The following is a 13,110-nucleotide window of genomic DNA, read 5'->3' on the forward strand; positions in this document are numbered from 1 at the left end:
TGGGGGAAGAGCTGCTGGAGAGGAGCTCTGCTGAGAGGGACCTGGGCGTCCTGGTGGACAACAGATTGACCATGAGCCAGCAGTGTGCCCTTGTAGCCAAAAAAGCCAATGGCAATATGGGGTGCATTAAAAAGAGCATGTCCAGCAGGTCGAAGAAGGTGATCCTCCCCCTCTACTCTGCCCTGGTGAGGCCTCATCTGGAATATTGTGTTCAGTTCTGGGCTCTCCAGTACAAAAAGGACAGGGATCTCTTAGAAAGAGTCCAGTGGAGGGCCACAAAGATGATGAAGGGCCTGGAGCATCTCCCCTATGAGGAGAGACTAAGCAAACTGGGTCTGTTTAGCCTTGAGAAAAGAAGGCTGAGAGGGGACCTGATCCAGATCTATAAATATTTGAGGTGTGGGGGGCAAAGTGGTGAGGCCAGACTCTTTTCAGCAGTGTGTGGAGGAGGGACAAGGGGAAACAGACAGAAACTGGACCATAGGAAGTTCTGAACTAATGTGTGCAATAACTTCTTTATGGTGAGAGTGACAGAGCACTGGAACAGGCTACCCAGGGTGGTTGTGGAATCTCCTTCTCTGGAGATATTCAAGACCTGCCTGGATGCCGAGCTGTGCAACGTGGTGTAGGGAACCTGCTTTAGCAAGGGGCTGGACTCAATGGTCTCTGGAGGTCCCTTCCAACCCCTACAATTCTGTGATTCTGTGAATATCATGGGGTTGTTTGGATGGGGAAAGACTACCCCTTTGAATGACCTTTTGTCAGGGCATGTCCTGGGATTCCTAGGATCCTCAAAATGCAGCACTGCTTCTGTCACTGAAAAATGGGGCCCTGTGTGGGATGGAGGGAGGGTCCATGAGTCCCTGGCCCACCTGACTGAGTATTTCCATGGTCTTAGCAAAGACATACTTACAACTTGAGAATGACAGTTAGCTGCGTTCATGGTGGCATGGCCACTGCTGATGGCCTTGAACTGTCTGAACATAACTGAAGAGACTCAGGCTGATGCAAATCAGCTATTGAATGACAGTGTTGAAAAACTGGAAAGACAGGTGGCAGTTTTGATGGGGAAAAAACCTAATTCAATCATTCTCCTATGGAAGATCAGTAACAACTTTCTGGAAGACCATGGGGACCCTGTACAAGGGAATCTGTATAAAATGGACTCTGTAAATGAAGGCACTAAAAGGTCAGATTTTGAGGTTCCCTTTGGACTAGATCTATTTGAGATCTGACTGATTGTAACCAAAAAATGAAAAAAAAAAATGCAGGATAGGCTGGTGGGAGTGCCCTGACCAGTGTCCAACCCCCCAAACCCTGCTGCCCATAATACAGCAGCTGAACTGTTGGATATAGTACAGTGGTTTAGACAGAAACCAAGAGAGCATGCCAGCATAGCTGCTCTGGTTATGGGACATGGAGGCAGAAAGCGCTGTGGTGAATGGACTGGAAATTTCAAAACTGACATCCATTACTACTCACCCTTCCCTCAGGCAAAGACTGTATGCTCTGTCCAACATAATGAGGATAGCCATTTGATCAGTGAATGATTTATGGCTGTGTGTCATATAACATGGCCAAATAAGAATGACATACCATTAAATATCAGCCTGTGGTCCTCTATGGAGGACTAACAAAATTATATTAGAGAATAAGCCATGAAAGAGGCAATCTATGAAGACGATTTTGAGAGCCCAGTCAATAAATTTTTCATCAGGAACGAGGGATCTCATCCTACAGCCATCACCTTTACATCAGTATGGGTCTATGTTATCCATACTGAACCCCCCAGTGGCCCTCAGGTGCTGTAATACAACAGGCTGCCCAATTGATGGGGAGACAAGAGTGCCTACAGCCAGATGCAGGCTCTGAATGGTGGTGGAAAGGTCAGAGAACCATCTGCTGCCATGACTTAGGCGTCCAGCCCCTAAGGTAATCCAGTCTGGACCCATTAGGGTCTTGAGACAACAAATGTTTAAAGACCAGATTAGAGCAGGAGTTCAGTTTAAAAAGATTGATGGACAGCATAATCAGGAAAAAATATCTGTTAAACAGGCCCAAGCACTGAGTATTTATAGTCCAACCTTTTCAGCCAAACTAGATGTGAATGTAACTCAAGAAGGGTCTGGATGGGGGCTCTGGCAGAGCCAGAGTTCTTTGTGAACCCCTATGAGGTTTTGGTCACAGGTTTGGCATGGAGCAGAATAAAGATACATCACAGTTGAAAAGCATTTATTGGCTACCTATTATACACTACAGGTGGTAGAACCAGTAACTCAGATTTCAGAGGTTATCGTTAAACAACAAGGCCAGTCCAGGGGTGGGTAAAAGATCTAACACACATCTCTATGATGGGGGTGGCCCAATCACAAGCAGTGCTGCGCTCAGTTGTTCTGCTTGCCTGCTCCTCAAGGAGTTAGGAGAAATCTGTGCCTGTTGCGTGTTCGAGTGCATGCGCAATGCCATGTGGAGGGCTTATCACAATAAAGATTGGCGGATTTGCTGCGTAGACCGGTCAGAACTCAGATCTGCGTTGTGCTTCCTGCGGCACCAAACGCCCAACAGTAGCAGTTCCGTGTATTGGCCAGCAGGTGGGAGCAGAGACCACGGAAAGAACGTCTGCGGGACAGACCCTGGGGATCCGTTCTCTTTTGATTATAGGGGAAGAACACAAAGATGGATTAAAAAAAAAAGGGGGGGAGGGGGGGGGGAGGAGGAGTGGGAAAAGAAAAAAAGAAAAAATCAAACCACAGCAAACAAATAAATCTTCTCCAAACGTAGCAAACGTGAATGTCTGTCAATAAATAAATGAGTAATTAATTGAATTGATGTCTGTTTCCCCTCTCCCCCGCCCCCCCCAACTTCCGAGATGAAAAAACACCTAGTATCAATTGGACAGATGCACACAGTGAAGCCAGGGATGGTCTGAAACGCAAAGCAGCTGAGCAGCTTTTAGAAGAAAACAGAGTAGTAACAACTTCTGTACCTACATTCACCACTCTGAGATCCTGTCTGGGTCATTCAAGGCTTGTAAATAACCACTGGGTCGGTTCTGATGTCGAGTGATTTGTTGTCAGTTCTCTCATGGTTCTCCGCTCAGTTCTCCGGTGCCGGGATCTGCCACAGGGCATTCTGACCACGGGCATCATGTTTCTACGCTGCCGCCTGCATTTAACAGGCAATGGGACTGCCCAGCATGTGCAAGGCAGCACCTCTTTCACACCACCAGAATGTTTAAGGCTGTTGGGATTGTTGTTAGCGTCCCATTAACACTGAGGCTAGAGATACCCTTAGGATTGACATTACTATTAGCATTACTTTGATGGTGCCCTATCTGGGTCATCTTCAGGGGATGTCAGGAGTAAGGCACAGTGTCAGGAGAAAAAGAACAGACTCTGTTACTTTATAAACATGATAATAGAGAGAGTTCATTGGAAAAAATACAACTCTTAAATAATACAAAGCATGCTTCTGATTGGATGCAGGCATCATCTGGGCTCTGATTAATATTACTCTTAAGGTAAAGATTATTGTTACCATAATGATTTTTTTTTTTTTGGATTATGATCAGGGTTAAGGCTCCTTTTGCTACAAACTTCTAGCATCATTTTTGTTGTTACATTTGGAGTTAGAGACGATTTTAGAATCAGGGTAAGGGTTAGGATTAGAGTTACATTGCGGGTTAATGCTGTTATCTTTACAGCTCCTGTGAGGGTTGGGGTCTGGTTCAGTTGTTTAAAAATGAAATGAAAAAAGAATAATAAAAAAAAAAATTGAAAGCTTCAGATTTCATTAATCTTTGTGGGAATCATATAATGTGCAACTCAGATCTACCTCTTCATGCAGTGACTGCCTGTAAATTTGCTAGAGTCTAATATAATATGGCCTTGTGCTTCCCACTAACTCACCTTCATTTCATTTCCATTACATTTCCTTGGTAGTCAGATTTTGGTGTGTAGATATTTTAAAAGAATCTAACTGACATTGGCAAAAAATTAAAAATAAATAAATTTAAAAAAAAATGCACGACAGCATCAATTGTATCAATTTTTATAGATAAGAAGAGCAGTTTTCCTTAGTTTTCTGTGCCTCTTTACTTTCTTACCCTCTCCCCTTGTGTGAGAAACTCTCAAAGTCAAAGATTTCTAGTTAGGCAAAGATGGCAGCGATAGCAGCAGTGCTTATTCATTATTGCAATACTGTGCGCACATCCCCTATTGGCAAGGGAGAAACTGCACACCAGTCAGTGACATTAATTCTGTTCTATGCCCTAAACCCAATGCAGGTGATGCTCTCATGGCTTTCATTAGTTGAGCATTTCACGCTCACAGACTCCTCAAGACTGTTGCTAGGTTTCATTTCCATATAAGGTCAATTACCAACCTCTTGTTTTTAGGTTTGCCTTGTACTTTTCTGCAGAGAGAGAAGGGCAATGTTTCCAAAAGTCAGTACATTCATTCTGTCCTGTGCTGGGCTCTACCCACCCTGTGTATTTATCTTGTGCTTGTCTCAATTCTCCCCATGTCAGAATGCCCCCAGTCTGAACTTAACTCTGTTCAGCAACTTTCTTGGTGCAAAAACTACTTATACAGCTGTTTTACAAGAGGGTTATACATTCAGTTAGGGCCTACACTATGTACTGAAAATACTGGAATCTTCCACTGCAAAAACACAATCTACCTCTCCCATCTGTGCAACCTTGCAGACCCAGAGCATGCCAGGTTATTTCTGCTTTCATAGCATTTGCATGCTGTAGGGTGAGCAAAAGGTTCTGCTGCTTGATTCTTCTGCAAGAGCTGCCTACCGGCAAATGGTTGCAGGGATGGGGGACGTGACAGAAAGCATTTGTCTCCACAAGAGCATAGTTACATTCAGTGCAGAGAGTGTGAGAGTCAGGTTGGTGTGGAAAAGCACTGACGCTGGGGATGATGCAGTGCTCACATGTCTAACACTCACAGACATTACTGTCAGAAGGATGGTGCTGTGTTGTGCTTCTACCTTTGGCAGCCCCTGGAGAAATGCTGTGGCACACAGAACACCTTTGTATTGCACTGACTGCTGCCATGCAGCATGGATTTAACACACCAAATCCAGAGGAGCATGACTGCATCTAACTGCCCTGAGAAAAACTACTGTAGCTGAAGAGATGAGGAGGCAGCTGCTCATCTGCAGAACAAGCAGTACTGCCAGACATTGGGCCAGGTGAGCACCTCCTGCTGCAGCGTGATGATGACAGGGCTGGAGATGATCTGCAAAGCCAGCTTCAAAGTGGGAGACGTGAGTCAACATGGCAGGAGGACAGAGGTGTTAGGGAGCAGCCAAGGCATCAAAGAGTATCAAAAGGCTTTGAAAGGTATCACAAAGTGACAGCCAGGAAGACTGGGATTATCATGAGCAGCAACCTGGATGCTAGAGATTATTTGCTCCCATACAAAATGGTAGAGATCTTGCTGCAGACATCCCAAAGCCAGGCAAAATGGGAACCCAGAGCTCTGCCTGCACGAACCCCACAGCCATAGCATTGCAAGCTGAGCTGCCTTGCTGTTTGTTGCATTCATCCCAATCCCTGTGAATGAAGACTCGGAATGCAGTCAAGGCGATGATTGAGCATGAGTGACTTTATTCAATAAAAGACAGGAGGGCTTGAGAGGTCAAGGGTGAAGATGGGACTCCTCTTGTCAAGATGAGAGTGGCTCAGAGCTGGTGCTGCTGCCTGGTGCCTGGGACTGGCAGCCTGACTCTAAGTCTCCATCTAAGATGCTCAGCTTGACCTCACTGATGCTGACCTGCTCCTGCATTGTGGTGCTGCTGCTGGGGCACTTGGGCTGTGCTTGGGATGGGCAGCACTGCAAAGGCGCTGGGTCACAATCCAGGCAGGTGACTGCTGTGTCTGGCAGGCTCAGGTCAGCATCTTCAGCAGAGCCAGGAGATATGAGAGCATGAACGTGGATGAGCCCCTTGTGTCCATCACTGTTACCATGTGGAAGGCTGTCATCCGAATTGCAGCGATTCGTGCTTAATAAGAACTCTCCATTGATGGAAACACACTGCACATCACTACTTGGTTTGGATCTTTGGGGTTGACAAGGGCTCAAATCACCTAGGAAGGCATAGAAACACAAGGGTTAGTGTCAAACATTTGCAAGTTGAATCATGAAAGAGGTTGTTGATACTTGGTAATAGAGTGGCGGCAGAAAGAAGCAAATAGGCTTCAAGCAACAGAGCCACTGTCTTGAAAGTGATCCTCATGCAGGTCCAGCTCATGTGTTGTTTCACTGTAATCTGCTTCTTTGGGTCTACCTAGTGGGCAGCAGCACTCGAGCTGTTACTGATATCATTGAAAAGAACTGGAGACAATTGTTCTATTCCTAAGAGCTTCAAGGTGCCTAGAAGCACAAATAGAAACCAGCAGTATTTCATCACTTCACCAAAAAGAAGGTCAAACACCTGAGCTGTGAAGAGCAGTTACAGAACCTATGCATAAGATCACACCAGACATACTTTGTTCTAACAACAGTTATGGCACATAGTCCATTTCCTTCAATATTCCCAAAATGAAATGATGTGGAGCATTACAGGGAAAGAAACACTGCACACAGACACTATGACCCTGATTAGACTCAAGCAGCAGACTTAAAACAAGTCAGAGTTTTAGATTCCAGGATATTTCAGGACCTATCATGTGTGAAATTCAGTTACACAACAGTGCCTAGGTGCCTGCGTTTCAAGCAACTTTCAGATCACAGCCATGTAAAATAAAAACAAATTCAGTGCAGAAATAGCAATCCTGTACCTTAATACTCATGAGATTATCCATTTTTTACAGCACTCTGACTAAGTTCTAAAACTTGCTCATCCCAGTTCACTTCAACAAGTTCCACCAGTTCAAGCAACGCAGTTCTGAGATCCTGTGTATGTTATGCAGATAGAATTGAACAGTGCAGAAATAATCTCTGACAGCTTTAAGAGCTCCGTTCTGCTTACAAACTCTCAGTCCAAAATTATTCGCAGTTTTAAGGAAATAAACACCTGAAGCAGTTGGATCATCTGCCATTTGCTGCATTCTGCTTCTTGGCATCATGATTAGCACAAAGGGCTTTCTGCTGTCTTGCAGAGATGGACAAAGTCCTGCTTACAAATGGACCAAGTTCCAGTGTACAGCAGAGTTTGTACCAGACTAACAAGCCACGTCATTCAATTCATTTGCTCAGGTTGTTATGCACTCAGAAAGGAAACAGAACTAACTGTTGAATTCTGAAGGTAATCTGTGGGGTCCTGTAGAGAGTGTTTTTTACAGCTAGTTAGCTGAGAAGGGTCGTAAACACGGTGCGGTTAATCAAGCAGCCATAACACCTGCAAGGACAGTGAGAACATAAGGATGCCCTGTGATGGTTAGAAACTAGCCATGGTTCTGGGAACTCAGCAAGGGAGTATCTTTCAGGATGATAACAACAAGCTGTTAAGATACTCGGGGATAGTATGTAATTGGGAACCAATGATGAGCTCCACTTTTGCAATATGTATGAGCTGATTATCCGTATTATAAAGGTACATGCAGCCAAGGAATAAACGAGATTCGCTGATCATGTCAATGACAGGTGTGGTCGTCTGCTTTTCTCCCGCCGTTCTGCAACATCGTTGTTGTTTAATGTCACTGGGTTCGTTAAACTGCTGTTCATTCTCAGATCATTGGTTTTTTTCATTTTTTCCCTCCTAGACCCATTCACAATCTCCCTTCCCTTCCCCTCTCGGTCACGCCGCACCGCGCTGTTAGAGAGGGGAGGTTCTTTGTTCCTTTTCTCCCTGGGTTTGTTCCCACTGTCACCGAGTGAGCTCTAGAGAGAACTCCGTGACACAAACTCATTGCAAAGTCTAAGCTAGAAGAAGCGTCACCTCAGTGTATCCCAGAAAAAGAACAGCGTTGAGATTTTAATTGGTTTTGGTTTTTTGTTTTATTGGGGGTGGGTTGTTTTTTGTTGGTTTTTTAGGGTTTATTTTTGTTTTTTTTTGTCTTTTTTTTTTTTGGGGGGGGGGGGCGGGGGGAGGGGTGGAGTGGTGCAAGGGGAAGGGAGAGGGAGGGGACAGTTGTTTGGTTGTTTTTAATATACAATAAAGCTCTGCAGTTCCGCTGTCAGTCGCCTCAGAGAGTTCCCGAAGGAGCTCAACCACATTCTGCTCAACATCAAGTTGTTCCATTGAGTGGAGCAATGGTAGTCTTGCAGATGGAGCAGTGCAGGAATTCTGACAGGATCTCCAGGTGTATCCAGTTCATCAACTGAAAGCTCCGCAACCAAATTGGAAGGGACCAGTCCTCTTGTGCCATCTGTCAGCTCTCCCTGAAACCAGCCATTCTCACCCACATCTCCAAAGACATTACGCATTGTCCGGCAGTCAGAAGCTCGTTTTCTGGGTCCTCATTAGGACCCTCAACAGGAATGTAGCTGTGTCGAGCTAAGAATCTTCAAACTGCTGGTGATACCTGTCCTGGAGTATGCAGGATGAAGGACAAAAGCTCTGCTCTCACATTCAGGGCCGTCCTCTGACAGAAGGCAGCACTCAGGACTGTTCCCAAGGTTCTCTTTCATGGCTTTCAGTTCAAGCTCCTGGTCTTCCAGATGACCTTGAAGACTTCGGGCCTCTTCAATGGCAGAATGGAACGGACTGGAGCTATTACGGAGATTCTTGTTTGACTGGGTCAGAGTCTGTCTCGTTGCCTTCCCCAGCTCCATCTGCTGCTTCTGCTGCTCTCTTTTCCCTCTTGCGCACTCTGTGAGAATGAGTTTCAGAAAGCACTACTCACTGACAGGAAATAAGGGGAAACTTGAAAGACTTTGCAACCTAAGTCCTGGCAGTGTGCTGCCAGCGGCTGATTTGGCCATCCAGGATCCTGGCACCACAAATGCTTCATTGCCAAATGCAGCAATAAGGTGTTCTGGGGAAAGGCCAACTCACAGGTAGTCTTTGAGCACCCATATCCCAACACCAACGGCCAGCACCAGCGCAGGCAGCAGCATCGCTGAGACCGTCACCGGAATGTGGCGCTTCCGCACAGATGTGTGAGCAGCAGCCTCTGTGCTTTTGCCTGTGTTCATCCCTGGAAGAAATGAGACAATGTCCCACGTTACCTTCAGCTGCGCTACAGATAATCTCTCAGTGTGCTTCATGGACCCAAGATGTCATTTTGTCAGTGGGTGCCTCCGTCTCTGGTGCCGAAGCACCGGAGGACAAGAAGGATTGCTTCCACCTCTCGTTGGGTATGGAGAGGCTGCACAGGCACTACCCATGTCCTCCTCTGGGCCGAGAGCTGGGGCTGTACTCTGGGGTCTGGGCTTGGTCTGTGGGGAGAGCTACAGAGCAGAATCCCTCACACTTTTCCTGGCATGCGTGTCCTGAGCTCCCCCTGTGGGACGCCCCCCAGGCTGAAGGTCAGGCTTCAGCCAGCACAGGGCACAGCCAGAGCCAGCCCAGGGGAGAAACACTCCTGCAGGCTCCTACCACACAAGACCCTGCTCATCACCCTCAGGTGGCTTCGTTCCAAAAGGGCAAACTCTGCGATCTGGGAGCGGTGGGAGCTGAGCAGGGTCACAGAGGTCTGCAAGTACCTTCCCTGGCACATTGCTGGAACAACTCTCCACACCCCACGAAGGCCAGCCATTTTCAGAGAGCCACCCCTGGCTTCTTTTACATGTGCTCTATGCTCACACGCTCAGGTCTGGCTGCTGACCTGGTGTGCAAGAGCTGGCAGCAAGAGCCTGCAGGCACGCAGTGACTCTGGTTTGTGACACCGTATGATCATAGGACAGAAATTACCTGGCATGCCGGTTGGTGCTGCCTGCATTCTTCTGTCCGGGACGGGCAGTGTGGGATATCCGCCTTCCTGCAGCGCATCCGGGACCGGCAGTGTGGGATATCCACCTTCCTGCAGTGCATCCGGGACGGGCAGTGTGGGATATCCACCTTCCTGGAGTGCATCCCTCTCACTTTGTTGGTCCGTTCCTTTAGAAAGAAAGCAGGGCAGTAGGATTGGGATGTCACGTGCCCTCATCAAAAACTGAGCTTCTCCAATCCCGAGCTCAGGTAAAGTCCAGGTCCCCCCCAAGTACACTGTGAGCCCTCTGTTACCCAAGGGCATTTGGGCCCTCCCAGCTATTGGACAATGCTGACTCCCTCACACCTCTTGAGGAATCAGCTCCTGTGCAAGGCCCTCACATACTGTGCTGTCACCAGCCCGTCACAGCCAGGTAGCTGCAGGCTGAAATCCAAGCCCTAACACACAGTCCAAGCCTTCAAAATCAGCATCTCCACCTCATTTCCAGCATTAGCAAAGGCAGCCAACCCTGCTTAGGACGCTCCTCCTGCCTTGAACTTGCTCAGCTGCACGGAGGGCTTTGGATGAACAGAAGCACAGCGCTTGCCACTTTGCCACTTGCTGCCATCTGGGTGCCAATGACTGCACAAAGCAGCTCTGACAAGTAATGGTTGTGCTGGGGGAGCAGCTGCCTCTGGGTCTTGGCTGGATGCAGACCATCTGGCAGCAGACCAGCTCTGGTGCTTGACAGCACCTGCAAGGTGATACACGGAACATGGCTGCAGCACGGCTCTGACCCATCCCTTCCTGCTGTGCAGGCTACAGCCTGCCCACACCTGTATATCACACCTCAGCTTCCCAGGTCCCACAGTGAACAGGCTGAAGTATACCCACCACGCTCTGCCTTCTCCATTTCCTTCAGCAGTCGCTTCAGGAGACGGGATGAGCCCTGAGAGTATTTTCCTCGATTGGATTCATCCTCTTCTCTTTCCGGACCTTAACAGAATGTATGAAGTTAAATATCATGTGCATGAAGATCTGAAGATCAGCGGCGAGTCAGCCAAGTCAGTACTCACTGCTGGGATTCCAGCTGGGCTCCAGCACAGGAGGAAACCGATGACCGGGCAAGGCCCACACTGGGGGCACTTCTGCAACCAAAGACCCATGAAAAGTTTTAGTCACACACTACAGCATCAACTGAGTAGCAGAGCATACAGGGGACAGGGCCTGCAGACACAAGTGTGATCAGACACAGGTGAGGAGAGCTTCCGGCACATGTGGGGGCCTCCTTTTCCCTGAGTGACCTGTAGGGTCTGGCGGTGGTTGGGGAATGCCACAGCCCGAATACAAAGGTCTGGGCTCCCTCAGCTGCAGAGGGGCAGCGGTAACCTTCCCACTGAAACGTGGCAGCTCTCCGAGAGAAAAAATACTCATGGCTCATCTGTGCAAACCCTTCCGGGCACAAACAGACTTGGAAGACCTGGAGAGGATCTCCAGTAAAATTGCACCCAGGTAAACCATGAGAGCATGAACGTTTCAGCCTCCAAGGAAACAGACACTCACAACTTACCCCTGGGTTGTCCCCCAGGCACAGGCATGAAGTCCGGATCCAAAGGAGCATCCGGAAAGGGAGCACGAAGCTCATCATCTAGAATCAAGAACAGATGAGATAAGTTCCCACTATATGCACTATATGGTGTGATCTCCTTCTCCCTCAGTAACTGGATGTGGAGAATAACTCAGGTCATGATTTCCAAACTTGCAGGGTGGACGGGATGACCCATAGGCTGGCACCTGGCAGCGTATGCAGTGCTCTCTCCAGGCCACGTGCCACATCTCTCACAGATTACGTGGAAGAAGATGCAGCCCCCCAGGGCTTTCTTACTGGGAGGCCTCTGATGGACAGCAAGGTCACACTGAGGCACTGGAGGAAAGCACACCTGTCTCTTCCCCTGGGCTGTGGACTGGGGCTCTGGCTTGGAAACTGGGGAGTGCCATGAGCCTGAAGCAGAAATGCTCATGCACGCCCAGCACGCCTCTTCTGAACTCTCCCCGGGCATCTCCCAGGACGAAGGCTGTGCTGCAGCCAGCAATTAGCAGAGCTACAGCCTGGCATGGCTGGAGCCAGCCCTGGGGAGCAGCGCAGCCACGGGCTCTTGCCCGGCTCCTGCAGTGCTGCCCATCACCCCCTACCCAGCAACACCCAGCAACACTGCCCAACACCCCCAAGGCAGGCCCCAGGCAAGTGTACTACAGGGCCGTGGGGACACAGCCTGACTTCTTGCTCCCAGCACTGCTCAGTTTGGGTCCCATCTCTACCCACTCACCTGCTCCCCATGCTCGCCACGGAGCAGCACAGCTCTCCTGAAAACTCATGGCCACCAATAGGAGGAAGAGGACAAGGCGGGCAGGGTCCATGGCCACCCCCACACTTGCACCACGCTTCCAACACCACCGCTGCAGCCACAGTGAGTGTCACACTGAGCCAAGCCTGCAGCCAGGCCTTGTGAGCTCATGACGCAGCTCAGCACAGTCATAGGATGGGGCATTGTGACCTCACATCTCTGTGATTCCGGGTGGTGGCTCCCCGCAGGCTGCTGCTCTTGTGATGCACTGCACCAGGGCTGTGTGGGGCTGGTGCTTACATCATAGAAATGCAGAATCATAGAATGGCTTGGCTTGCAAGGGACAGTGAAGAACTCAGAACCCCAGCCCCACTGCCTCGGGCAGAGATGCCACCCACAGAGTCTTGCTGCCCAGAGCTCCATCCAGCCTGGCCTTGAACACCTCCAGGGATGGAGCATCCACAACTTTGCTTGGCAAACTTTTGCAGAGCTTCAACAACCCCAAGAAGGCATTATTTCCAGCCTGGTGCACCACCTCAGGCCACAGGGGTAGTGACGCAATATGCACAGGTTATCCACGCGTGTGAAACGTGCTGCAATTAAGCAAGCCAAGCGGATAAATCCTCTCCAGTGTGGAGGATGATGGCTGAAATACAAACACGGAGAAGCTGACCTTCCCACAGACCCGCCAAGTCAAGTGTCACGTGCTTACATTTTTGTTGATAGATCTGCAGTTTCATCTTTTTTTGATGGCTAAGGAAATCCCCTTTCCTGCACCAAGTGTATTTCCCACGTGTAACGTGCTTCCAAGCCTGATTTTAGTAGCAGATATTGAAGGCTTGCTAGTTGGCACCTCCCATCCCCAAAGTCCCAGTGAACTCACCCACTGCTGGCAACTGGATGCTTGGTGGCGAGAGAACCATCACCTATAGGATCCCACCTGGGTTTCCAGAAACT

The 13,110-nt window shown here is 48.7% G+C and overlaps 1 protein-coding gene and 1 long non-coding RNA gene across 2 annotated transcripts in view; one reads left to right on the forward strand and one right to left on the reverse strand.

Moving 5' to 3' along the window:
- The window catches only part of LOC146756367 (uncharacterized), a 499,728-nt gene that overhangs the window by 81,076 nt on the left and 405,542 nt on the right, over nucleotides 1-13,110 (forward strand). The gene's annotated exons all lie outside the window — the stretch shown is intronic.
- On the reverse strand, nucleotides 8,043-11,512 carry LOC146756368 (uncharacterized). Its single transcript, XM_085524410.1, has 4 exons — nucleotides 10,885-11,512; nucleotides 10,703-10,804; nucleotides 9,811-9,996; nucleotides 8,043-9,094 (listed from the first exon to the last, which is right to left on the reverse strand). The coding sequence occupies exons 2-4, from the start codon at nucleotides 10,719-10,721 to the stop codon at nucleotides 8,949-8,951; spliced, it is 351 nt and encodes a 116-aa protein (XP_085380536.1). The 5' UTR covers nucleotides 10,722-10,804; nucleotides 10,885-11,512; the 3' UTR covers nucleotides 8,043-8,948.

This window comes from Coturnix japonica, chromosome 27 (genome assembly GCF_054131305.1).
Source record: "Coturnix japonica strain WE chromosome 27, WE-NBRP24, whole genome shotgun sequence".
NCBI lineage: Eukaryota > Metazoa > Chordata > Aves > Galliformes > Phasianidae > Coturnix > Coturnix japonica.